The sequence below is a fragment of the Corvus hawaiiensis genome, chromosome 1 (genome assembly GCF_020740725.1).
Source record: "Corvus hawaiiensis isolate bCorHaw1 chromosome 1, bCorHaw1.pri.cur, whole genome shotgun sequence".
NCBI lineage: Eukaryota > Metazoa > Chordata > Aves > Passeriformes > Corvidae > Corvus > Corvus hawaiiensis.
Window position 1 is genome coordinate 93,170,253 of NC_063213.1, and position 25,358 is coordinate 93,195,610.

The 25,358-nt window shown below is 50.9% G+C and overlaps 1 protein-coding gene across 3 annotated transcripts in view; it reads left to right on the top strand.

The window, feature by feature from the left end:
* MYO1D (myosin ID) overlaps nucleotides 1-25,358 on the top strand; it is a 158,246-nt gene that overhangs the window by 57,781 nt on the left and 75,107 nt on the right. For all 3 annotated transcript variants that reach the window (XM_048314028.1, XM_048314047.1, XM_048314038.1), the window contains exons 15-16: nucleotides 7,554-7,720; nucleotides 12,718-12,925. In XM_048314028.1, the coding sequence (XP_048169985.1) occupies nucleotides 7,554-7,720; nucleotides 12,718-12,925 (375 nt within the window). The remainder of the gene's footprint in view (nucleotides 1-7,553; nucleotides 7,721-12,717; nucleotides 12,926-25,358) is intronic.

The window sequence follows — 25,358 nt, forward strand, 5'->3', positions numbered from 1 at the left end:
CAATAATTGGGCATTCAGGCCATGCCAGTGAGATGCTGGTCATGCACGAAGCACTGGATGCTCTGCCTCAAGTCACTGCCAGTTTGGATACTTGGCTCTTCCTTCTGCTGGGGCTGGAACCGCTGCTGGTGAAGCCACTCTGCTTTGGGGACACCGTCACTGCAGCTCCAGGTGCTCTCCTCCTTCCCTGGGGCTGTGTTACTCATTTTTCCCATGCTGAATTTGGGACTGAAGTTGCACTGGTGGGGAATCAACGACACTCTCTGTGTGTCTTGACTGTGGCTTGGACCCTGCAGGACTTTTTGGGAAGCCTGTGGTCACAGCTGATGGAAGCAGCTCTGAACACAGGGTTGCACAAGTTGCTGAGGTCTAGGGATGTCAGAGGAATAAGGTTCCTTAGTGACAGCTAACACCAGTTCATATTATTCTCAGCTGTTTCTCAAAAAGCCAAGTTGAAGATAGGCTTGAGTTTTGTGCAGATGGAGCTGATGGTTTATGGATGTTACCTGAGTGTGCCCAGTGCAGTCAGTGCTCCTTGTCTCACCTGGGCTGTTCTGCCTCGGTGCTGCTCTGAAAACTCCTTTAAACCCTATTTATGTGCTCACTTTCTGTAGTCCTCAAACAGGATGGCTCCAGGAGCTCCTCTTTATTGATACTCATGTTTGGCCTCCCCGGAAAGCTGCGGGGTCTTTTGGCTGTAGCAAGAGTATCTTTAAACCTGTCCTTTGGGGGAATAGTCTCCGAAAGTGCCAATTTGGTGGGCAGGAATAACAATAATCTTGGAATTTTAGAATTGTTAAGGTTGGAAAAGACATTTAATTAAGATCATCAAGTTCAACCGTCATCCCAGCACCACCAGAATATCAAAGTCTGTGGCTGCAGTAGCTGCAGCATAAGTGGTTATTTAACTTTTCTGCTATCTAAAATAACAACCTTTAAAATTCTCTTTTGTTGCTATTCTGGTTTAAACCTGGAATCTGGCGGTGAAGCAGAGCTCTGCAGTCTCTGAGAGAAGGGGCAGGTGTTGTGGTTACTGGGATGTCTCAGGGGCTTCCATAGGGTCAGTGGCACGGTACTGGTGTTGTTAACAGTGTAGGGGCTGTTCTCAAATCTGGTTTTAAGTTCAGTTTCTGTAAACACAAGTCCATGTGGAGACACTGGAAATGTGGCTGGAAATGCCACACCTCCAATCCTGGGGGCAGTTTTGGGGCCACCATAACGAGAAGGACCTGGAAGGGATGGATATGGGAAGGGATTGGAGCTGTGGAGGGGCTGGAGCCCCAGGAGCGGCTGAGGGAGCTGGAAAGGGGCTCAGGCTGGAGCAAAGGAGGCTCAGGGGGGACCTTGTGGCTCTGCACAAGTCCCTGACAGGAGGGGGCAGCCGGGGGGGTCGGGCTCTGCTGCCAGGGAACAGGGACAGGAGGAGAGGGAACGGCCTCAGGCTGGGCCAGAGGAGGCTCAGGGTGGATATTGGGGAAAATTTCTTCACAGAAAGAGTAGTCAGGCATTGGCACAGCTGCCCAGGGCAGGGGTGGAGTCCCCATCCCTGGATAGGTTTCAGAGCCATGTGGCACTTGGGGACAGGGGTCAGTGGTGGCCTGGGCAGTGCTGGGGGTCAGCTGGATTCAATGATCTCAGAGGGCTTTTCCAGCCTGAACAATTCTGTGACTCCAGAAATCTGGTTTTGGAGCACACTGAGTTTAAATTATGCTTCCCAGCACTGGTTCTCAATGCTGCTGAATCCTCCAGATTTCCAGAATCTTTTGGGCAAAAACTTCTCATAGATAGAAAAAAGTGCTGTTTTTTCCAAAACCAAACCACTCAAAACAAAAACTGCCTTTTCTGGTTGCCATGTGCCATTTCTCAAGCACGTTTTACTGCCCAGGCTCTGCTCTCTGTGATGGATTATTTTGGGTGTCTGTTTTGTAAATCCTGGCACAGGAAGCCCTGTGGCTGCCCCAGCTGCGACTGGTGAGCTTCTCTGGGAACTCTCTGGACATGCATCTCTCCCTTGTTTCTTTTCTTCTTTTCCTCCTCCTCTGTAACTCCTTTTGTCTGACTCTTCCTTCCATCTCTCCCCTCTCCTATCCAGGCTGACAGGTTTCACCTCTGGTAAGTTATAATGTCACCACTGTGACTGGTTGGACACATCCAGCATGAATTTGTCAGTGCTGTGTCCCATCACTTCTCTCATGTAAGGAGCTATAAAGTGCAGAAAAGAAACCCTTCAAGAAGGAGTTCATTTAGGGTGCAATGGCTTAAAACTGGTTTGGTTTCTTTTTAACACTTAAAAATCTAAAAATCACTCAGCGTGATTGAAAAAAATAAAATCAGCTGCAATTAGACATCTAAAGAGCTTTCAAAGCTGGGGCCTTTGTGTCTCTGCATTTCAGTTCTTCCCTTTACAAATTGCACTTCTCTGACAGCAAGAATGGGAGCTGCATAATTATCCCCCTGAAGAGCTGGGGCTGGGGGGATTGGAAGCATGGAATAATCTACTTTAGAATTTACTCCAGGAGCTGTCGTTTCTGAGAGGCTTTAATTACACTGTAATTGCACTGATAGATGATCTCCTGTCTGTGCAGGCACTTCCCATTCCTGCTTTCCAAAGGATTTCAGCCTTTTAATATCAAACGCAGGCACAGTCACGGCCCTTTGTGCTGGACCTGAAGTCACGTATTCGAGGGGTTTGGCATTTTTGAGTGGCAGAGCTGTGCCTGACAGCCCAGCCTGTGCTGGGGGGTTCTGTGGCAGCGGTGAGGAACAGCTGAGAACTGGCTGCTGTCGTGTCAGCAGTGAACGAGTGACACTTCCTGGAATTCATGCTCCTAATGGCATGTCCAGAGAAGCTGGGGCTGCTGCTGGATCCCTGGCACTGTCCCAGGCCAGGCTGGATGGGGCTTGGAGCAGCCTGGGACAGTGGGAGGTGTCCCTGCCCATGGCAGGGGGTGGCACTGGGTGATCTTCACAATCTCTTCCAACCCAAACCGTTCCATGTTCCTTTCATTTGGATGCTCTGTTCCCAAGGTGTTGCAGTTCTGTGGATTGAATGTGGAATATTTGTGATATCAACCCCATCAAGGGATTTAGATGATTTATATTCATCCTGCCATCAGATGCAGCACAGGGCAGATCTGGCCTGGCCCAGCACCATCTGGTGTTGGTGACCCTGCTCCTGACACTGAGTGAGGTTTGCCCCTCATGGTGTGGGTGGGGAAGTGGCCCAGGGTGAAGATCAGCAGGAGGGGAAGGGGAAAAATGCTGCCCATTCACCTTCACAGCTTTGGGCTCTTTCCCAGCATCCAAGTCCAGGTGTAATTCAGAGTTCTCTGTGTATCCTGCATTTCCCTAAGCAGCTCATTCCCAGTCACATGGGAGCCAGGTTTTAGCAGATCAGGGCAGCCATGCCCACAGCAAGTTCTGAGAGCTGCCAGGAGACTCTTGAGGGAATGAAAAGCCTTGGAAACCTTCTCACCTTCCATGCAGAGAGGATTTCCAGGAGAAAGCCAAAAAAGTGAATATAGAAATATCTTAAATCTCTTAAAATTGTACCAACTTATTATGTGTCACCTTCTTCTCCTTAAGGAAAGGGGAACAAGTGTCACTGGGATGGGTTGAGTTGAAAAGAATGATCTCTCCAACTCCCTGACAGGAGGGTGCAGCCAGGTGGGGCTCTGCTCCCAGGTAACAAGTGACAGGAGAAGAGGAAACAGCCTCAAATCATGCCAGGAGAGGTTTAGATTGGATATCAGGAAACCTTTTTTTACTGAAAGGGTTGTCCAGCCCTAGCACAGCTGCCCAGGGCAGTGGTGGAGTCCCCATCCCTGGAAGTGTTCAGAAATCTGTAGATGTAGGACTTGAGGACATGGTTTTGTGGTGAACTGATGGTGGTGCTGGGTCAGCAGTTGAATTTGGTGATCTTAAAGGCTTTTTCCAGCCTTAATAATTCTGTGAGTCTCTGAACTGCCGTGGCAGAGGAAAGTGCTCGGTGGTGGTGACCTTGGAGAAGACCTTGCACAGAATGGAGCTGTTGCTCAGCTGCCTGGTGTCACATCATGGAATCATCATGGAATGGTTTGGGTTGGAAGGGACCTCAAAGTTCATCTCAGAATCACAGAATATCCTGAGTTGGAAGGGACCCTCAAAGATCTTTGATCCAACTCCTGGCCCTGCACAGACACCCCAAGAGTCCCACCCTGTGCATCCCTGAGAGCGTTGTCCAAACACTCCTGGAGCTCCTTGGGCCCTGACTGTTCCCTGGGAAGCTGTTGTGATCATCTCATTCCCCCCCTGCCATGGGCAGGGCCACCTTGCACTATCCCAGGTTGCTCCAAGCCCGTCCAACCTGGCCCTGGGGAAGCCGTGTCCTTGGTGCTCCTTCTTTGTCTGAGCCCCCTGCTCTGAGGAAGAGCCGGATGAGGAGAGCTCTGCCCGCAGGCTCGGCCTGTGTGCTGGGAGCTGGGCACAGATTCCCTGTGTTCCCAGTGCTCCCAGTTCCCTGTGTGCAGGGAGAGGAGCCAGACAAGGCTGGGAATGAGCAGTTCCTGACGCACTTGGGGAGCGCTGGAGTGGCTGGGAGAAGGGAGGTGCTGCAGGAACATCCTCCTGCTTCTCCCGCACTCCTCACACCCATCCCTGCTCCTGGGCTGCTGCCGGGAGGGTGGGCAGTGCCAGGATGCTGCCAGCTCCTTGTGGGTGCTTGGCTCAGCTTTTGCTGTCTATTCCCCACTGCAGGGACATTTCCTGGAGAAATCACAGCCTGGTGCTGCTGATCCCGTCCTTAGGAAAGCAGGGAAACCTTCCAGCCCAACACTCTCCCTGGAAGATCCAGAGGCTTGTCTCAGCTTTCAGGATAGGAGGCTCTGCTTTCCGAGGCCTCCCTCTCTTGGCCCGTTCGTGGCTCACACTCATCAGGGAGTGGAGGATCCATGGGCTGCTCCATGGTGCTGCAAAGCTGCAGGTTGTGCCAGGGCTAGCCAGGACAGCCACGGATGATCCTGTTCCCTCAGCATTACTGAAGGGAAATGGCAATTTGGGGCCTTTAAAATTATCCTGAGATTAGGTAAGTGACCTCAAATCATAGAAATAAGGCTGAATCATAGACAAATCATAGAAAATAGGGCTGAGGGGGACCTTGGGAGTGCACCTAATTCACCTCCTGTTTGAGGACACCTCTGCCTGTATCTTCCCTTTGCAGGCTCTTCTCCCCACGGGTGGACGTTCCCTCCTTCCCACAGGCATTCTGTTCTCACTCCTCCTTTTCCTGAAGCTTAATTTGAATTTTTATACTGTGGTTAAAGCCATGACTTCTTTGTCCTATATTCAACTTCTTTGAACATTTGCATTTCCTCGTATCTATCCTTTAAATACACAGAATCTCCCACCAGGGGGGTTCTGTGCCTCCTTGGTCCTTCTGGGCTAAACCCTCAATTCCTCTGAGTCACGTTTGCTGGATTTTTGATCTTTCTTCTTCTTTCCTGCACTGACTCACATTCCCACTTGAACTGCAGTGCCCTGGCTCTGTGAGATGCTCAGAGAACTAGAAATTTGTTGGGTTTTTTGTCTTGCAATTTTCCTGTGCCCTTTCCTAGAAAAACATGGATTTGCCTCAGGTTGGCTGGAACACCTGGATCTCTTTAGCCCCACAGTCAAATCAGTTTTTCATTCTTTATTGACCAACTCTTTCTGCTTGCTAAATGTGGAACTTTGCATTTGTTCTGACTAAATTAATCCCTTTTTTCCCCCAGATCATTCCTCCCTTTTGTTACTGTTGTGGGTTTTTGAGGCCATCCAGGAGTGCTGGAACAGAACAGGCTCCTCTGGAGAATTCCTGGGCTTTCCCTTTTGGGATCCCTCAGGTTCCTCAGGGCAGCATTAGAGATGGTTTCACAGGCATTGGCTTCATCTGGTCCAGGTTGCTGAAAGGCCAGTCCTGGTTATCAGCTGTGGTTATCAAAGGTGACATTTTGTCACATTACGATGTCACCCAGGCTGTGTATTCCCTTTATCCCCATGTCAGATGGCTGTGAACTGCCTTTGGAATGCTGCAGTTTGTGTGTATCTGTGATGTCCTCTGAAGGTCTCTAGTCATACTGGGACCTTCTGAGCTCACTGGGATCCTCTTGGAGTTCTCTCTGAGGCTGAGGCTGGGTGGGCTCTGCCAGCCTGCAGGATGTGCTGCTCCTTTTGCAAGGGCTACTTAAAAAGTTTTATCTCTTAATGTTAGAAGAATAAAATTTGAAAAGCTACAGTGGGCTTTCTATGAAGCTGTGCCAGGGGAGGGTCAGGCTGGAGATCAGGAAAGGTTCCTCCCCCAGAGGGTGCTGGGCACTGCCCAGGCTCCCCAGGGAATGGTCCCAGCCCTGAGGCTGCCAGAGCTGCAGGAACACCTGGGAGTGGTTTGGACACCGTTCCCAGGGATGCCCAGGGTGGGATTGCTGGGATGTCAGTGCAGGAGTTGGACTGGATGGTCCTTGGGGGTCTAACTCAGAACATTTTGTGGTTCTATGATTATTAATTGCTTTTCCACACACCAGCAAAGTTAAAAGTGGGATAGCAAAGGCCAACCAGGAAGAGGAAGAAATGACTCCAAAAGTCAGTGGGATGGAAGTACATAAGGTTAAAGGCTTTGTAACCCCCCCTCAAAGGCTGGTGTGGTTACAGATCATATTGGCCTAAACAAAAACTGCCTTTAATCTCATAAAAATAAAAGTAAACATCAAAATACTCCAACAGACCTGTGTGGGGTTTATCTCAGGGTGCAGGAGGGCTGGCAGGGAAAGGAGTGTGACCCCGTGGGACTCACCTGGACATCCAGGGTCGGCCCTGGCAGCACAGGGCAGGACCTCTGCAGGGTGGAGTAAAGGCACCTGTCCCCACTGCGCCTTCCCTGCCCCCTGCAAGTCCCGGGTGGTGCAGGAAGAGGAGCCCATGTGCTGGTGGCCTGTGCTTGTTCTGAGGAAGGGGTGGCTGGAGGCAGCTGGGTTTGGGGCTCCATCTTTTCCATCGTTCAGCCGTGTTGGAATTGGGGGTGTCTGACTTGGCTCAGCACAGGTAAAAGTGGTGGAGTGACCAGGCTGCTTTTGGAGGTGATGCTGGGAAAGCTCTATCCAACAGGGCAGTGAATTCCATGAATTCCACGGGTTTGATATCCTTTCTGAGGACTGGTGTTGTTATCCTCAAAGTAGAGGAGGAGGGGGATGTGGTGCTGGGTGGGTGCACAGCACAGGCCAGTGGAGCTCCAGTGGGGAGCACATGGGTCCTGTGAGGGGTCATGGTAGGGTGCGAAGGAGGGGAGAATCAGCCGGGCTGGAAAAGACCTTTGAGGCTCATTGAGTCCAACCTATGACCTAATACCACCTTGTCACCCAGACCATGGCACTGGGTGCCACATCCAGGCTTTTCTTAAACACTGTTATTGTCACTTCCATTTTAACCTTCTGATTCCTGCTGAGCAGCCAGGCCTCGTGGGCTGGGCTCACAGCTTGTGCAGGAAGGGCTGTGTCTGCACAGAGTGTTCTGCCCGGGTGACACTGCTGTGATCTGTCCCCCAGGAGCCCTACTACGTGCGCTGCATCAAGCCCAACGACAAGAAGTCCCCGCAGCTCTTTGATGAGGAGCGGTGCCGGCACCAGGTCGAGTACCTGGGGCTGCTGGAGAACGTGCGGGTGCGCCGGGCCGGCTTCGCCTACCGCCAGACCTACGAGAAGTTCCTGCACAGGTGAGAGGCTGCCAGGCACTGCGCAGTGCCTCGGGCTGGGCTTGGTTTAAATCAGCTCCTGGATAAGCTGAAGCAGATCCCACACGACCATGGATGCTCTGGTTCACCTCTGCTGAGGTGCTTGTGCTGCTCAGGCTCAGCTCCTTATCTGCTGAAACTCCCTGGCTGTGTTACTCTGCAGCAGGAATGTGTAATGAGGTGCTTCCCCCGAGTATCACCCTAAAACCTGAGCTAATTAACTGGTGTTTTCTCTCTGAATTGTCTGATTGTTGCAGCGAGAGAGACACACAGACGTGGTGTGTCTGGGGGAGCACGTGATGGTGCATGGTGACATTATGTGGGAAAAAACCCTGGACTTTAAAACTGGGGATGGTATCATGACCCCATTAAATGTGGTTTTGATACTTCTTGCCCTCTTAATTCCTGCCAGACTTGTGACAAATGACATGTTTTAGATTGAAATTTGTCTTAAGGCTTCACTAAATTGATGTGGGCCCTGCGAGTTCAACCTGCTCTGATGGAACAGTGAATGGAGATTTTGTTCTGTTATTGAATCAGGTGAGAAAAGGGCTGTGAGAGTCGAAAAAAATGAAACTATCCAAGCAGGTGAGATGTCATGAGTTAGAAATTAAGTGCTGGTGAAAGATCTTTTGCTGTTCACAGTGGAGATTTGCCTGGATGTATCATAATACGCAAGGTGGAATGAAAGGCTCTGGCTTCCTAAATCCAGTCTGCAGCGCTGGGGATCGTTCCTGAACCATTCTGCAGTAGATAGAGTGTTCTTTCACCTCACATGTGGAATTCATTACAATTTACTCTTAAGATTTGTGTAATCGCTATTAATATAAACAGCTGCTTGGTTTTTAATGAATGTTTGATGAGCTCCCGTGAGCTCCAGCCCAGCAGTGTTTGCAGCCAGGAAACCAAATCAGTGCATGGCAACTGCTTCAGCTTTTGGGCTGCTGGAACAGGAGCCCTGCCCAGCCCTGGAGTGGGATTTGACATCCAGAGTGAGGGATCAGACACTGTGTGTGTGGTGTTGCTCCACGCCTGGTCTGCAATGGCTTTTCTAAATTCAAAAAAGGAGAAAAATATTCCTCTGGCCTGGATATTGTTTTCAGGGTTTTTTTTCAATAATTCCTGGTTCCTTGTCTTTGGGTGAGCCATTCCCTCTTAGGGGCTGGGGGATGTGATCTGTGGTACAAGCTGCACATTTCTGAGCTGGTTTTGAGCAGGGATCACACGGGGTTTCTGTTTCTTTATATTTCCCAGGTTTACTGGGACACTGGGAATGTGGAGGGGACTCCAGGCTCCTCAGCTCTGGACTCCTGCCCTGCGTGTGGGGCAGTTTTAAGACAGATCTTGAGTAACTCACAAGAGGCAATTTTGGGATGTAAATTCATCATCTGTTTGCTTCCATTTGCAAAGATACCATGGAGTTCAGGTCCACAAACAGACATTTAACTCCCTGACAGGCCCCTGAGGCTTTCAGGTGTTCTGAGCCCAGAACAGATCCCTGGGGTTTGTTTTACTAATTCCTCTTAGGGGCCAGGAGATCGAGATCAGGATATAGAGAGATAAGAGGTAACACATATATATAAGTTATATATAAGCACATGTGTGTCTGGTTTTTATCTATATGTGTATATAAACTCAAAAAAATAACTTCTTTTTCTGGAGGAGAGGAGTTTATTGATATTTAGCCCTAAATCCTGTAAGGTAGTTGGTATCTCCTCTCTCAGTGGGGAATAAAATGAAGCACAGTTAAGACCATTATAAATGTCCTTTCCAAGCTTTCCTTGGATAAAGAAAACCTTCCTTTGAGCTCTGTGCAAGCCAGGCTGCCCTTTCCAATTTGAAATATGTTGTGTTGGACAAGGAGAAGTTGTCCCTTCCCGTGGTCACAGCATCGGCCAGTTGGGTGGCACACGTGGCACTGACACAGATGGGGGTGCATTCTCTTGGTTTAATATATAAATTACCATCAAAAAAAACCCCCAACAACTGATTTGGTTTCAGGAAGGGGTTTGTGAGTGTAATCCAACCCTTTCCACACAGAGGCATCCATATGCCTATCCCAGGCCATGTCAAACATAGCATGGAATCAACCCTGAGAGCTGTGAACAGCAGGCTGGCAGGGGCCAGCGAGGCCCAGCTGCAGCTGCACACCCAGTATTGTTCATTAAAGCTTCACCATTTAGTGGCTTGCAGAAATCTTGGTTCTTAGGAGAGCTGGACTGGGAAATGTCCAGGAGCAGCCTCATGCATGTTGGGTGTTTCCATAGGGAGGTACAGAGGGGAAGGAGAAACAAAAGGTGGCTGGAAGGGGGTGTTCCATGTCTGAGTGACCTTAGAAGCTGTGGGGATCTGCAAGCAGGAGAGGGGCAGGGCTGTGGTGTCAGGGAGCAGATTTATTCCAGACTCTGCCTGGCTATAATTAGTGCCAGGCCAGGATTGTGAGTGGCTGTGGCATCCAGGCTGTGCCCTGTGCTGCGGGGAAGGAGTTGGTGGCATTGTGTGACACGTGCTGTGGGAACAACGGGAACAGCTGGAGAGCTGGGATATTCCACCTGCTGTGGCTGGGAGGGAGGGGGGCCATTGGCAGAGGGTGTCTCTAATGCCACAGTTCGGGTTGCTGTGGAAAGGAGGAGGAGGGCTTGACATGTGGGGCAGGTTTTCAGTTCTATGGCATCCCTTCTCTCCTGAGCTCCTTGGTGGGGCAGGCCTGGCTCATAGCCTGGGTCCCAGCCTGATCCATAGCCTGGGTCCCACATGATCCATAGCCTGGGTCCCACATGATCCATAGCCTGGGTCCCAGCCTGATCCATAGCCTGGGTCCCAGCCTGATCCATAGCCTGGGTCCCACATGATCCATAGCCTGATCCATAGCCTGGGTCCCAGCCTGATCCATACCCTGGATCCCAGCCTGATCCATAGCCTGGGTCCCACATGATCCATAGCCTGGGTCCCAGCCTGATCCATAGCCTGGGTCCCAGCCTGATCCATAGCCTGGGTCCCAGCCTGATCCATAGCCTGATCCATAGCCTGGGTCCCAGCCTGATCCATAGCCTGGGTCCCACATGATCCATAGCCTGGGTCCCACATGATCCATAGCCTGGGTCCCAGCCTGATCCATAGCCTGGGTCCCAGCCTGATCCATAGCCTGGGTCCCACATGATCCATAGCCTGATCCATAGCCTGGGTCCCAGCCTGATCCATAGCCTGGGTCCCAGCCTGATCCATAGCCTGATCCATAGCCTGGGTCCCAGCCTGATCCATAGCCTGGGTCCCACATGATCCATAGCCTGGGTCCCACATGATCCATAGCCTGGGTCCCAGCCTGATCCATAGCCTGGGTCCCACATGATCCATAGCCTGATCCATAGCCTGTGTCCCAGCCTGATCCACAGCCCGGATCCCAGCCTGATCCATAGCCTGATCCAATGCCTAGGTCCCAGCCTGATCCAATGCCTGGATCCCTCATGATCCACGGCCTGGGTCCCACATGATCCACGGCCTGGGTCCCACATGATCCGTAGCCTTGTCCACAGCCTGTTTCCCAGCCTTGTTCCCAGCTCGGGGGTTTGCATTACCAGTGCTTTGCTCTTTTATTTTTCTTTTTGCTAACATAAGTGTCTCAAGGTGAGAGATTTTTCCCAGTGAATGACTTATTGCAGGAACATTTTCCTGATGAGAACAGGGAAGAGACTCCAGCGTGCAGCACTTATGTCCCGTGTCCGTGTGTGTGAGAGCAGGAATGCTTCTGCCAGCACGTGCTAAATCTTCTCCTGGGAGCCCGAAGGGGGGTTTATAATCCTGTTTATTTATCAGTGAGATCCCTGTAACCCCCGGGGATGGTGTTCCCTGCTCAGGCACAGTGTGCACCTCCACTTTCCCCCACTTCCACAGCGTATTCCAAAGGCTGATTTGATGAATGAACGCGGCGCTGGGATGTGTTTCCATTCAGGCTCTTCGAGGCTGTTCTGAGCCTCCTGCGGTGCCGCCACTCCCAGGAAAAGGGTGATTGTGAGGCCGTTCAAGTGTAACTGAGAACTGAGAGTGTCTGAAGCATTGAGATTGATGCCTGCCTTGGCTGGGGGCTTTGAAGTGCGAGGTGGCTGATCTCGCTGAGTGCTTGTTTTATGTAGGACATGGCTAAGGGTTCCTTTCCAGGGAAAGTGTCTATTACAGCTCTTATTATGTCCATAAATCTTATGCAGAAAATTCATTGTTGCTTTTTGCAAACGCCTGTTCCCCTAATCAGCATTTCCTGGGCTGGTAAATCTTACAGAGCTCGGGCTGATCCCGGTACTTCGGGTTTGATTTGTAGATGTCTTCGTTCCAGTCTGCATCTCTCTTTAGTGGGAAAACGAGTTTGGGGACTGAGGATGGGAGGAATGGCTGGCCCACAGTTCCAGGCAGTGTTTGCACACATTGGGGCAGTCAAAGCTCTGCTGCTGGGGCAAGTGACAGAGTTTGGTAGAAATGGCTCCCAAAGCAATGCATGAGAAAAAATTACTTGCAGAATTTTTAAATCCAGGTTTTCTGACAAAGCAGTTGGTTGCAGGTGGTTCCTTATGCAGAATGTGAACAAACCAAAGCTTTCCTTCCTCACAAACAAACCCCAAACCAAACCAAACAAAACCCAACCAAACAAATAAAAATTAAAATTGGATACTGAAGGTGTGAATAATGGAACAGACAAATCTGCAGGAGGCCAATGCTGAGTTTGTCCCCTTGCATCAGTTCAGTGCTGATGAATTCTGCCCCTCCCAATATTATTTTTCAGCATCTCACAAAATCATGCCTCTCCTTTAGTCATTTTTCTTGTCTTTTGAGGATCATGATTCCTACAGAGGATGTCTTGAGACTCTCCCATCTGTACTCAGTTTTATTACAGTTTAGTTGATAATTTTTTCCAAAACCAGTTGAAGTTTGGCCTTCTCGAGCACCTTGGTGGCAAGTTCACATTTGTAAATTGTACCTTTTAATTCCAGGTACAAGATGATCTCTGAATTCACTTGGCCCAACCACGACCTCCCCTCAGACAAGGACGCTGTGAGGAAGCTCATCGAGTGCCACGGCTTCCAGCACGACGTGGCCTACGGCAAGACCAAGCTCTTCATCCGCACGCCGCGGACTCTGTTCACCCTGGAGGAGCTGCACGCCAAGATGCTCGTCAGGATCGTCCTCTTCCTGCAGAAGGTAAAGCTTCCAGCACCTCAGAAACTCAGCTCAGGTTCCTTAAACCACCCTTGCTCTCCTTTCTGGCTCCGTTGCTGCACAGATTCCAGACTGCTGCAGTTTGGTCACTGCTGGATATTTTCAGAGCTCTTTCCATCGTGCTCTCTGTAGCCTTGGTGTGGTGGGAACTTGCTGTGAGCTGTAGCACCTAAAGAGTTGTTCATCACTGTTTAAAAACTTGCTCTGTTCTCAGTGGAGAGAGCATGCCTGGGAGCTTGAGGGACTTTTATGGCTGAAATGTAGAATCACAGAACTCCAGGCTGGTTTGGGTCAGGAGGAACCTTAAAGACCAGTCCCACCAGGCCTTGGCACAGGATGCCCAGAGCAGCTGTGGCTGCCCCATGCCTGGAAGTGTCCAAGGCCAGGCTGGACAGGGCCTGGAGTAGCCTGGTCAAGTGGATGGTGGCCTTGCCTGTTGAGCTTTTGATGGGATACCCTTCCTTCTCGGACCAGGGTGAAAGAGCAGAGGAGGCTGCTGTTGTGCTAAGTTCTTTATTTCATAGTCTCATAGCTTTCTTGAAGGCAGAGTTCAAGGGGGTTACATGATAAAGCCAAGCAGCAACAGCAAACAACAGGCAGAAAACAGCTTCTAATTTTAGTTTCCTCTATAATTTTTTTCTTACAGAAGTGTGGATTATATTTGTTAACTGACCAATAAGATTAACACACAATTCTAGTTTTCCTTTTCTTAATCTATCCTGGTCTAATTCTAGCAGTCGTGAATCTTACACAACCGTTACATAGGTATTACACAGATTTGCCTGTACAGTTTCTATCCACTCTTACTGTTTATGTGAACACTCTATCTAAAAAAATGTGAACAGTATAATTCTATCTAGATTTTGTCTAAAGTAAAGAATTCTGTGAAAAGGTAACACTGCTGCAGCAAGAACTGTGTTTAAGGTCTCTGCTGCAGCTTTTCAATGTTTAAGGCACTTAGCATATATTTCTACTGAAAGTTAAAAATCTATATTTCTATTTCACTTTGGTGTGGCTTCATGTATCTCAGCTTGTCCAAAGGTTTTAATTCAGCCCCTGTGCTTTGGCTTCCCTCTGGGCCTGAGTCGAAAGAAGCTTTCAGTCCAACACCTGCCCATTGACTGGGTGAGCTTTCAGGTCCCTTTTAACACAAACCATGGCCTGACTCTCTGTGTTAGTCCTTGCTGAAAACGGTGTCTGTACGACACAGATCTGTCTGGCAAAAAGCAGAAATGGTGGGGCTGACTTTGCCCTGTCAGGCAAAGTTGATTAGTTCAAGACTTTTAGAAATTAATTTGTTAAAATGTGTATCTTCTGTGAAATTCTTGGAACCTGGGAAAGAACAGAACCTCTGATCCCATTCCTGTCCTTCACAAATAGAAACTGCTGACAGATGGGTATAAAAACTTGACACGGCAAAAGCTCTGCAGGGAGCACAGGTTTGCACAAACTCTCCAAACCTGATGGACGGAATGGGGAAGAGCCTAAAGGAGAAGTTCCCCTGGGAGCTCTGAGTTCTGTGGAACACTCACATTTGTGGTGTCTGCAGTGCATTGGATGTGATTCCCTTCCTGGAAAGCCAACCAGTTTGGCCAGTGTGGGAGCAGAAAGCATCGAGTCCAGGGTCGGTCCCTTGCTCTTTGTTGTGCTGAATGGTTTGTGTTTAGTAGGGAATTCTGCACCTTCTGTGTGCAGTGAGTTTTTCCAGAAAGGCCAAGCTCAGGCTGTGGAGGATGCAGGCCCTGCCTGTCCCTGAGCTTTGTGCTTCAGAGTTTTCTTCCCTGCTCTGAGTATGTCCTGCTGCTGAGCTTCCTTGGACTGCTCAACATCTTCTCCCACCTTCCTTCCCTGGAAAGGGCAGCACTTTTCCAGAAGCTCCATCTAGCTTATTCTCCTGGGGTGGCCTGGGGCTGATCTGTGGGGCCCCCCACACCCCCTGGGAGGTGTTTCTGGATCCTCAGCTGTGCTTTCCCCATACTCACCGGGGTTTCTGGGGAGGAATTTCCTGCCTAGAGCCGCTTTGGTGCTTTCAGGGAGGTCACAGCTCTAACCCAGAGTCTCTTTCTTCCCAAAGAATGGGGTGAGCTAATGAGCTCCTTGTGGAATAAAGCTGCAGGGGGGACTGCTTGCTCCCAGGTGACTCCAGCTTTCCTATTAAACCAGGGAGGAATTGAGGGGTGACCTTTTAGGAAATTGCAAGGTGCAGCTACTGGAGAATAACTTCAGAGCCCCAGGCCGTGTTGCTGTGGGAGCAGATCATGGCTCAGTGAGCTCCAAGCTCCTCCTTCAGATAAATCCAGCGAGAGGCACAATTTCAACAGCAACTTGTCAGTTTTGTGAGTTTGCTGCCAGCTCCAGAATTACACAGTCTGGGCTGGGATCTGGACTGGGCTCAGCATCAAAGAGAGCAGGGCAAAGGATTTTTTTGCCCCTGGAAGGTAATTACCTGCTTAGGAGTAATGGATCAACTCCCTGGCTGCACGAAGGCTTTTGCTGCTGTGGTTTTGTGTGGCATCAGGTGTGGAATAACTGTGGTGCTTCTGGGGGTTTCCTTGTTGCCACAGTGAGCAAAAGTGATAGAAATTAAAATGCTGGTGTACGCTGTCCTGTGGCTTCACAAGCCTCTCTGCCCTGTGTTCTGCTCTCCCTGGGTGGAGAGGGACCAACATGAGTCTTCCTGAGGACTGAAGTAGGACATAGAGGCATCTTTTGTTATTTTTCTGTGAGAAACCTCCAGGGAGGTTCTAACTTACCTCATAAAGGATTTGTGGGGAAAACACAAACTCCTTCTCCAGTGCTTAAGGTACTGAGGACTCTGGAGAAATCTGGATATCCTTCTGGAGCTCCTTTCCTGTGGCTGAACCCTCTCTGCTTGCACTCACTGGATGTTCTTCAACCAGGCTCTCAAATGCTGGCAAGAGGATGCAGAGAAGCTTTTCAAAGTCCTGGAACTTGCAGCTAAACCAAGAAACACTCAATGAATCATTAAATGCTTGTTAAACAGCCCATCAGCTAAAGAGCAGGTGTTGAGCTGATGTCTGTAGGTATGAATTAGAGACCTTGTGCAGTGTTAACTCTACCTGAAAACGCTTGAGTTTGTCTCCAGTTTCAGTGTTTCTCTTATTTCCTGTTAACTCTGCTCCCAGCGCTGTCTGGGATCCCTCCCGTGCTCTGCTGCCGGCAGATGGGGCCGGTGGAGTCGGGCAGTGCTGGAAAAGGAGCAGTCAACAATCAAAAATCAGACCAGAGGAGGGATCTGATGAGGGCTTCTCTGAGCTCTGAAAGCATCAAGGCAATTTTGCCTGTCATTTCTGTTCTCAGCTTGCTTTCAATTGTTCATTAACAACTCATGGGGAAATGTAATTCTTGCTCTTTTCCTTCTGTAGTTTTGCCTGTGAGCATCAAAGGCTGAGGGAGGCAAACTGTGAGCACATCTAGAAGGACTTGATTTTCTTTTAAATAACTGAGCCTTCTGTTGCATTGGAGTTCCTCAAATTTGAATTTAGGAAGAGGGAAAGATGAGAGGAGATGAAATGTGGTGTTGTGACAATGGGCACTTGTGTGACACAAGCTGAGGCAGATGTGAGGAGCAGCCTTAGAGCAGCTGATCCCAGCCTGGGGCCCAGGGGTGTTTTCCTCTGCACAGGAATGAGTGTAAGTGAAAGAATCCACATTTAGCAGCTCTGTTTCTAACGATGTGTATTCTGTGGCTTATTGCTCTCCTGCAAATCACGAGGCGTTCCAGAAGGGATTCAGTAATTACTGGAGAGCTTCATCATCCAGTGACCCCTAACCCTGCAAACAGGGCTGCTGCCTTTGTGTAATTGTGCTCACGAGTTTGGTTAAATTGAATTAAAACTGACTTCTAGTTTAAATAGATAATTTTACTTTCTTTTGTTCTATATCTCCTGGATGTCTTCACCTTTAGATTTATCTTCCACGCTTCTTTTTTTTCCATGGTAAAATGTCAGTGAGATTCCAGGCTGTAATTTTCCTTCTGCCCCAACGCAGTCAGTGAGCAGATGTGATGTGATTTAACCGTGGCAACTTGCTGGCTCCAGGAGAATTCAGCAAGTGAGAGCTGTGTCCAGTGTCACAAACCCCATATGGCAGCAGGGACGTCACACCAAAGGGTCACTTCAGAAGCCCCAGCTGAGATTGCTTCATGTGGTGCTTAAGGGTTTATTTGCTGTACCTGCGCTCCTGCCAGCTCTGGGATTGTCACCCTGAATGCAAATGGAGCAGCTCTAATGTTAATCATGCAAATAAAAAATAAAAAAAACCCGCTGCCATGAAGCTCTGCTGCTTTTCCTGCCCTTGGAAAGGCTCCTACAGGCTCATTAGCTGTGCAGAGCAGAGCTTTGTTCGGGGAAGAAAGCCCGGGCAGCCGGCACGTGCGGGCTGCGCAGATGATGGCTCCTGTCACTATAATTTACTGCACTATTTCGGTGTCATTTTATCAGGCCGGCACAGCTGCGTATGGAAATCGCTCCCGAAATCTTCCTGCCTGGCACAGAGGCAGCAGGAATGTCCTTGAGTGCAGCCCGGCCCCTCCTGGGACACAGCCCGGCAGCGGGGGGAGCCCCGGGGGGCAGCGCGGCTGGGAGGGGCAGTGCAGGCCCTGGAATGTGCCCTGGGCATCCCAAGGTGTCCTTGGGCATCCCAGCGTGTCCTGCAGCCCTCATGGGCTCTGCAGAGGCTCGGGAGCTGCCATCACCATGGCAACATTCCCCAACCCGCGGGGACAGCAGCACAGAGCCATGGCTGACGTGTCATCATTCCATGTCATCATTCCATGTTTCACCTTCCTGCTCCAGCCCCACGAGCCCTGGCAGCTCGGGACACAGGGAAGCCTCAGCCACGCAGGGAAGCTTCTCCATGGACACAGGACGTGTTTCCTGTTGGGTTATGGAGGGGCAGGAGCAATCCAGTGGGGGCTTGGACCAGTGACCCAGATAAAAGGGATGCAGTGGATTTGCCTCTGGACTCCAGGCTTTTTCCATCCTGAGGGAGTGTTTGTGAATGCTGACTATCAGCGGGAACAGGTCTATAATGACATGTGGATTTGTTTCCTAGACCCAGGCTTTGATCTGGAGAGGCTTTGGCAGGGAGGAGCTGTGACAGGAGATGCTGTGGCTCCTTCCCAAGGAGCAGGGGGTGGGAGCTGCCAGGACCAGGAGGAGGGAAGGAGGAAGAGCTGGCTCTGTCTCCTGCGCCAACACTGACTGACCGCAGGTTTTAGGCTGCTGCAGCTGCTGTCAGATGGAACGTCCATGGACACCATGGTTGTGCCTCCCAGAGGGACAAGCAGGCAGTGCCTTGGGAGCAGCAGGGCCAGGGTGCACCGTCTCTCCTGAACACTTCCTCAGTCCCACTGGATTCAGGATGACATGAGCGGGGAATGGGTTTTTCCATTCAACAGCACCCCCTGGATTTCTCCTTTCCATGTCCCATCAGGTTTTAGGTTTTGCAGCTGCCTTTGGCAAGCTCAGCTGGACACTGCAGGGGGGGGACCTGGCTGTGTTTGGGTCCCTGCAGGCACCAGCCTCACGTCGCACCCTCAGTCCTGCACCAGCATGGCAGGATTTCACTCAGGACTGGAAGCGTGAAGGAGAGAGAAGCTGGAGAGGGACTTCCAGCTTCACTTCCACTGTGAAGCTGGAAAGAGACTTTTTGCAAGACCAGGGAGTGCCAGGACAAGAGGGAATGGCTTTAAGCTGAGAGTAGAATTATATTGGACATTAGGAAGAAATTCTTCCCTGTGAGGCACAGGGTGCCCAGAGCAGCTGGGGCTGCCCCTGGATCCCTGGAAGTGTCCAAGGCCAGGTTGGACAGAGCCTGGAGCAACCTGGGATAGTGGAAGGTCCCTGCCCATGGCAGGGGGTGGCACTGGGTGGCCTTTCCTGTCCCTTCTAACCCAAACCGTCCTGTGATTCCTTGACTCTGTGGACATCTGTCACATCCCTTCTCAGTCCTCTCTTTCCATGAGAAGTGTCCCAGGTAATTTAATTTCTCCAGGTTTGGAGGTTGTTCTGTGCTTCTGGCTGTCCCTGCAGCCTTTACCAGTACCAAACACTGAGGGTGAGGAAATGACCTGTGGTTCAGGACCTTCAACATGAAAAACTCCACCTTGAATTTTCATGGGATGAGAGAATTTTCCTGCCTCCCTTTGATGGCAGCAGCTTTGTTCTGGTGACTGGAAACTTCACTGCTTCCCTGACACTGGAGCTTTGGCAGTTCCCATAATCTGTTGATACAAAGTTGGCTCCTTCCCACCATATTTTCCTTCCCTGGACAGGGAGGTGGTCACAGCCCCGAGGCTGCCAGAGCTCCAGGAGGGTTTGGACAATGCTCTCAGGCAGAGGGCAGGATTGTCAGGGTGTCTGTGCTGGGTTGGATGATCCTTGTGGACTCCTTCAGGAGATTCTGTGATTCCTGGTGTTGCAGAGGCAGGAAATCCTGCAGAGTGCAGCCAGGATTAACAGTGTGTCCTGTCAGGTCCATGGGACACCACAAAGGACACCCATGGACCAGCAGCTCCACATGGGGGGTGGTTGGGAGCTTTCCCAGGGTTTGGAATCTCATCCCTGTCCCAGAGCACGGGGGGGAGTTGCTGCAGCCGTGGCTGAGCTGCAGAAGGAGCTGCAGGAGGAAGCTGGAGCTGAGACGTGGCTGCATCCCACACCTGGGACCTGCTGAAGCACAGCTCCTTGGGTGATTTTTATGTTCATTATTGGACACGCTCTTGTTAGTGCCAGCTAATTAATCTCGGAGTGGGACCCTCCTCTCTTCCCAGCCTCTGGAATCTTGTTGCTGTTAAGCGAATAGAATGAACATTGTTCAGCTGACTCATGTGAAAAGAGAAAACAGCTCTCAGCAAATGCAGCAGCTCTTCCCCCTCGCTGCTCTCTGAGGTGATCGGGGAGCTTTTGATTTAAACTCTTTGCCTCAAACCTTTGTGGGATCCGCATTCACTCAAACTGGGAAAAGGCAGGTCACAAACTGGGGCTGTGAGCGGGGTCTGAGCCACTCCATCCCAGCCCTGCTCTGCGAGGAGGTGGCCCTTTGGAGCAGGCAGGAATGGGATCACTGAGGATGGGAGCGTTTCTCCGAGGCCCCGTGGCCGCCGCGTGTGCGGCTCCTCTGCGCTGGCACAGAAATATTTAATAACCCTGCCCGTGTGAGAGCCCCCAGAGCTGAGCAGGGAGCTCTGTGCCTGCGTGAGTGATGGGGTTTGTGTGGTTCTCTCCAGTTGGGCTGCCTGGAGGGCAAACCATGAGCTGGGGCACATGGAATATTGATCATGGAGCAGTCCGGGCTGGGCCGAAGGAGGGTGGTGGGAGGAGGTGTTTGTGGTGCAGCCGGAATGGAGGAGTTTTCCAAGGTTTGTTTCCTTGCAGAACTGCTCCAAAATACAGCTCTGGGGTTTAATTTAGCCGAGCTGGGTTTGTTTGCTGAATCCTGGGCATTTGTTTGCTCGCTCATGTGTTTGGACGGGGAGCTGTGTGGGTTTTCTGCACTCATAGGGATTGCAGCATCTAGGTCAAATCTAGATTATCCCTTTTTCCATGGAAGATGCACAGGCGAGGCGATCCCTGCATCCTGGGCCCACCCTGGCTGCTCTGCTGGCTTTCCCTGTGCTCTGCAGGGCCCATTTCATTGTTTTCCTTTATTTCTACCCTTTTTCCCCCCTTTTTTCAATAGCACCTGGAACAGCCTGCAGCCTGCAGACAAGGCTGTAATGCATAGATTGGTGTGGAAGATTTACGTTCTGTTGAGGTGATGGATGTGACCTGGGTGAGGTTTCTTTAATCTTAGAAACTCTGCTAGAAGCTCACTGAGGTTTTTAAACTGATTCCAAAGGTGTGTTCAGATCTCCCCTGCCATTCATCTAAATTTTAATTTATTAAATTTTAATCAAAAAACACGTGAATTAAACATTCTTTAGAAAAAAAAAAAAAAATCAGTGCTTCCCCTAAGATGGGATGTGTCTCCTGCTTTGGGTGGATGCTGTTTGTGCAAGTCCCTGGTTTAGAAGCTGCCAAAGCAGCTGCTGCACTGGGAGTAGTGGGATCATCCCCGGGATCACTGCTGGGATCACTGAACACCTGGGGCTGTGCAGGAGGAGATCCCTTGGTCTGGAGCTTTTCATGTCCCCAGGGGTCACTTCCACCTCTGGGGTGCCTTAACTGAGGGAATAAAAGGGACTGGAGGAAAGCCCCTGGATCCCTGGCAGTGCCCAAGGCCAGGCTAGGCGGGGCTTGGAGCAGCCTGGGACAGTGGGAGGTGTCCCTGCCATGGCAGGGGTGGCACTGGGTGGGCTTTAAGGTCCCTTCCAACTGGGATTTGGGATTCCATGGTTGATGTTTCTATGAAATATCCCATTTTAAAGGCTGTGGAATTGGTAGAGGTCTCTGGAGAGTGAAGAAAGAACAAGGAACTCCCTCACTGGGAGCAGCTGTAGAAATAAATATTCTTTGTAATGTTCAGGAATTTCAGCTGTGTTCAGACTTTGTTTTTCTAACCTTTTCCTTTCTCTCTATCCCTCTCTTAGCCCTTTAGTCCTGGTTTCAACTGCCCTCCTAATTTTTCCTCCCCTGAATTTTAGGAGGACAAAGCATAGAGAAGCCAAAGGTATTGAAAGAGGTGAGGGGAGACTGTGGGTGAGGGCTGGATGGGGGAATGTTGTTTGGTTTGTTGCTTGGTTTATGGTGCTGTTTGAGGGGGGTTAAGCCAAAAACCTCCTTTTCTTTCCATTTTCAACATGATCACCATTATGTCTCTGCTCTTGTGTCCGTGATTTGCTCATGGGCCCTTCCCTGCCTGCTCACATTGAGGAATCAACACATGCTGCTGGCTATTCCCCTCCCCTGCCGTGTCTCCTCGGGCTCTCCTTGTAGGGACAATCCATTCCGTGTCCTGTCCCTCTGCTCCTGCTGGTCCCTGGGCTGTGCTCTGATCAATGGCACAATCGGCTGCCTTGGAGTCTGCTCCACAGGGGTCACTTGGAAAACTGTCACCAAACTGGTTTTTTTTGGGAGCCATCGAATCCTCCGCCCCCTCCCTCATGCCCCACACGCATCTCCAGCTCCTCATCCCTCTGGAATGTTGCCAGACTCTCCTGGTGTCCTCTGCCTGTGGTGCTTGGCTGGCAGTCGGTGGCTCCATGTCTGTGGTTGGGATTTGGGATCTGGGGAGGCAGATGGCTCTGGAGCTGGAGCTGAAGCCGTTCCAGCAATGTCACTCTGATTTCAGGCTCCTTCTGCCCTGCGGCTGATTTTTGCTGAAAGATACAGGGACTTTGCCTCTCGGAGGCTGCTGCTCCTCTGTCAGCTTGGGTGGGAGCTGGCTCGGGATTCGGGAGCTGTCAGGGCAATCTCGGGAGGTCAGGCGGGGACAGGGGGATCTTCAGTCTCATTCCCATGGGAAATCAGCTTAACCAGCAGGGAAAGCTACAGAAGGGGGAAAGGGAAGTATGGATTTATTCTTGCCTGTGGGAGGGATGACACAGGGCTCTGCCATCCCAGGCTGCTTTACTCGGGCTGTGAGGATTCTCTAGATGCAAGTTCTGAAGCCCCCAGCTGGCTGGGGTATGTGGCTGGGTTGAAGTGGGAATTAAGGTGCCTCTGGCTGTCAGGTCTCAGAGGGGGGATCTTCTGGATCTCTTTGGAACTGGGCATGAAAATCCCTTGGATCTTACCTTGGGTGCAGAGGCCCAAAGGAGAGAAGCAGAACCCTGGATGCACAAATCCTTCTGTGGGGGTTTGGCCCTCCTTGGCCCCCAGACCAGAGCAGGACCTTTGCAACAGGAGAATCTGTTAAAGGCCAGGTAAACTTCCCTCTGGGAATCTGATGTGTTTGATTTCATTGTACAGGGCTCAGTGTTCTTGAGTTATGAACTGGAGGTGGGGGAGAATTGAAAAGGTGCATTGGGCAGAGCTCTCCCAATATTCACACCCAAGGAAGGTGTGAGTTGGCAGGAACACTTCAGCATCCTGGAACTGCTTCTTCTGGAAATGCACTGGCACAGGGTGCCCAGAGAAGCTGTGGCTGCCCCTGGATCCCTGGAAGTGTCCAAGGCCAGGCTGGATGGGACTTGGAGTATCCTGGGATAGTGGAAGGTTGCCCAAGGCAGAGGGTTGGAAGTGGATGATTTTTAAGGTCCCTCCAACCCAAACTCTCGTGTGATTCCATGATTCTGTGATCCTTGTTTGTCTGTCTATGTCCTGCTGCTCACAAAGTACCTGCCCAGCAGGGAGTTTCCTGCTTTGACACCTCCCCTTGTCCCTAGGATTGACCATTCTATGTTTCTGGAAGGCTCCGTGGGACCATCAGGCAGCCAGGTCACCGTGGCAGCTCAGCATTACTGAGGGGCTGCTTTGAGCTGCAGTGAGCCCTGCAGCGAAAAAGAAAACCACCAAGGCAGAAAAACAGTTAATTTAAAAAATATTTGTCCCCCATTCCCTGGGAGAAGTTTGTCCTTCCCTTTGACTGTTTCCTCAGCTTTGAGGCACTGCCGTGGTGCTGTGGAAGGTCCTCACTGGCAGGGGGTTCTCCAGTTATGACAACTTGATTTGAGAACATGCTTTTCATTAATAGTTCACTGTGTGTGTAGCCGGGGGCATGCCTGGGCTGGATAATTGGATTTGGGAGGCCATTGTTTGTACAGTTGTGACACCTCTTACTGTGAAGCCAATTTCTGCAGCGATGCAGCTGATACAACATCGGGGCAATCTGTTCCAGCCTTTGTTCCAGGGATGTCTGACTGGTGGAAAAAGTAACCACAGCGAGAGACTTCCCTCAACAGCAGCTCTGCTTCCAGCCCAGGGAAGCAAAATCAAGACCTTGTTCTGTGTCTCAAATGGTCCAGGGAAAAGCTGACAGACGTGAAGCTCTACAAAGTCTTGAGCATCTTACACGGATTTGCTGTGTGCGTTCTGTTCTTGAGATCCTGTGTAACACCCAAGGGCTGTTGCACTGCAGCCCTGAGCCCTTTGTTCCTCACTTCTGTTCTTACTAAATTCAAAAATGAGAAGTTGGCAATAGGGTTTTGCCCCGTGGATCTTGTTTATTGTCCATACATCCCTTACAGGTACATTTTATGCCTCTTCAGCCTACGCTTAACCTTCTCAGGCAATCCAAATCTTCTTTGCTTTTCTTTAAAAAAAATTTCCCCAGTACCGTTTGGATGCTCAGTTTTTGGATCCTAGTTGGTGATTCTGTCAAATTCAGTTTCAGAGGCTGCTCTGCCCTCAGTCAGGGAAATGCCAGCTTTAATCGAGCCTTACACGCTTTGGGTGAAATCCAAGCCTTGTGCAAATCAGGTTTAGCCAGGAAGCTTCGAGCCTTGGGCTTCCCAGCAGCTCTGAGGGCCTTTGCGTGGCTGAGGCTGCACCAGATCTGAGCTAAAGCCACCGTGGTCACTGAGTGTGGTAGCAGTGACTGCTGGGCACAGCACAGGGGCTGCAGGGGCTGCTGCCTTCCCTCTGTCCATTGAGGGATAAATAAGGAACGTGTTGTGCATTACTTTATCTGCACACAGGGCTGAGATCCTCAGCCCCAGCTCCCTGGCTTTGGTTGGTGTGCTCAGTCCAGCACTGCTGCTTTCTGCTGTGGCTTTCGTGCCTCCTGCTCTCGCCTTTCCCTTCAGTGTCCCCTGTCCTGCCTGGCTTCTCCAGCTCTTCCCTCAGCCACTGGAATGCTCTCTGTTCCCTCACCCTCCCTGGGAGAGCGGCCCCAGCAGGGGCTGGGGCTGGTACGGAGCTCGTTGCCTTCAGTCACCTCGGCTGTGTTGGGTTGTGCTCAGAATCCCAGAGTGCTTTGGGTTGGGAGGGACATTAAAAACCATCCAGTCCCACCCTGCCATGGGCTGGGACACCCTCCACTAGAAGGGATGTTCAGCCTGGAGAAGAGGAGGTTCCAAGGAGACCTTAGAGCCTTTTCCAGGGCCTAAAGGGGCTCCAGGAGAGCTGGAGAGGGACTGGGGACAGGAGATGGAGGGACAGGACACAGGGAATGGATCCCAGTGCCAGAGGGCAGGGCTGGATGGGATATTGGGCAGGAATTGTTCCCTGGGAGGGTGGGCAGTCCCTGGCACAGGGTGCCTGGAGAAGCTGTGGCTGCCCCTGAATCCCTGGCAGTGCCCAAGGCCAGATTGGATGGGGCTTGGAGCACCCTGGGACAGTGGAGCTGTCCCTGCCAGGGCAGGGGTGGGACGAGAGGATCTTTCAGGTCTTTCCCAACCCAAATTATTCTATAATGCTGTGATTCTGTGTGGGCAGGACTGTGCACGTTCTGGGCTCTGTTCTGGTGTGTGAGAGCACAAATGGGCTCCACTGATGGGTTTGATGCTCCATAAAGTGCTGGGTGCTCAAGCAACTGCCCAGGCTCTGCCAGAGCTCCACGGATCGTGTCT